The sequence below is a fragment of the Gavia stellata genome, unplaced genomic scaffold, assembly GCF_030936135.1.
Source record: "Gavia stellata isolate bGavSte3 unplaced genomic scaffold, bGavSte3.hap2 HAP2_SCAFFOLD_107, whole genome shotgun sequence".
Taxonomy (NCBI): Eukaryota; Metazoa; Chordata; class Aves; order Gaviiformes; family Gaviidae; genus Gavia; species Gavia stellata.
The window spans coordinates 9,169-10,743 of NW_026776748.1; the positions used below are offsets into that span (position 1 = coordinate 9,169).

At 63.8% G+C, this 1,575-nt stretch overlaps 1 protein-coding gene across 1 annotated transcript; it reads left to right on the forward strand.

Moving 5' to 3' along the window:
• Nucleotides 1–350: 350 nt before the first annotated feature.
• Nucleotides 351–665, forward strand: LOC132321278 (feather keratin Cos1-1/Cos1-3/Cos2-1-like). Its single transcript, XM_059834786.1, has one exon. It carries the CDS (start codon nucleotides 351–353, stop codon nucleotides 663–665), a length of 315 nt encoding a protein of 104 aa, XP_059690769.1.
• The last annotated feature ends 910 nt before the right edge of the window (nucleotides 666–1,575 follow it).

Genomic DNA, 1,575 nt, shown 5'->3' on the forward strand with positions numbered 1-1,575 from the left:
CCTTCTTCTCCTTCGGAAGCAAGTGAGTTGGAAGCTCCGTCCTATACCGGGTCTTGGGGCTGCCTGTCCTGGGAGGGGAAGCGGGGAGAAGGTGTGGCGTGGAGAGGGACTGGGTCTGGGCTGAGGGGGACTCTTGGGCTCTTATCTAGGAAAGAGCTTTCCTGGGCCTGTCTCTCTTTGCGCGGTGCCCGGGGGGACAGGCGAAGAGGCGCGTGGGCCTCTCTGCATAGCCTCCAGCTCCCCACCCAGCACGTGCCTTGGCTCCCTCGTGGTGGGCGGACAGGCTGCTCCTCACGCGGCCCCATGCTCCTCCCCGCCCTCTCTCGCAGGCGCACCTCCAGCCCCGCAACATGTCCTGCTACAACCAGTGCCAGCCCTGCCTGCCGTGTCAGCCCTGCTGCCCGACCCCGCTGGCCAACAGCTGCAACGAGCCCTGTGTCAGGCAGTGCCAGAACTCCACCGTCGTCATCGAGCCCTCCCCTGTGGTGGTCACCCTGCCCGGACCCATCCTCAGCTCCTTCCCACAGAACACCGTTGTGGGATCCTCCACCTCCGCTGCTGTTGGCAGCATCCTCAGCTGTCAGGGAGTGCCCATCAACTCCGGGTGCTGTGACCTCTCCTGCTTCGGCAGCCGCTACTGCGCCAGACCATGCCTCCCCTGCTAAAGCTGCTGCAGGCGGCCCCACAGAAGGACCCCCAGGCACCCAGAAGACGGTAATGGCCTGAGTACGGAGATCCTGGCCATCGCTTTCAGAGGGGCTGAGCATCCACGGCTCCACCTGCAAAGGCAGGCAGGAAGAGGCACGCCTGAGCTCTCTGAAAACACGGCCCTCGTCTAACCTGCCTGTTTCTCACTCCCTCCTCTCTCTCTCTTTTCTCTGTTGTCTTCTGCTCCCCTGGGCTGTGAGCACCTGCTAAGCCCCATGCGAGGAAGGTCCTGCTGCCCGTTTCCCTCTCGGGGGCAGGCAGGCAGGCCGACAGGCAGACGCCCACAACGCAAACTCCACCCTGGCCAAGGGGCAAAGACTCCTAGCTATGCCTGGTGCTCCCTGCACCGTGGCCCCCACTCAGAGGACCTCCTTTCCCTCTTTCAACTCATTAAAGTTCTACTGCATCCCAGCCTGGGCCTCTGCGTGGTCCTTCTCTCTCCGGACGCTTTCCCCGGCTTCCAGAGAGAAAGGTGTCGCTCTGGGGAGACCTTGCAGGCACAAAGGAGAGCCATCGGCATTCCCGGGGGAAGAGGAGGGTGAGGCACAGGCAGTGGGCTCCTGTCAAGACTCTGTCCCTTGCAGCTGAGGAAGATGTCCCTGGCTCCTGCAGGGCCAGCAGCCGTCAGGGCCTGCCTTGCTGCATCCCTGCACACAAATGCCCTCCTCAGCCTTTGAGCACGCCCTGCAGATGATGGGGAGCCCAACCACTGCCCGAGTGAGGAGTCCATCTCCCCGGCCACACTGGCTGGTGGTGGTGGTGGCGCTGGGAGCTGGTTCTGTGTCCGGCAGCACCCGTGAGCCCTCCCTGGCTGGCGGCTCTTGCTTCAGAAGGGCCCCTCTCCCTGTGGCAGGTGTGGTAGTGGTG

What these genes read in the sequence shown, in the direction of transcription:
- LOC132321278 (XM_059834786.1), top strand. Translation starts at nt 351, where the DNA reads ATGTCCTGCTACAACCAGTGCCAGCCCTGCCTGCCGTGTCAGCCCTGC.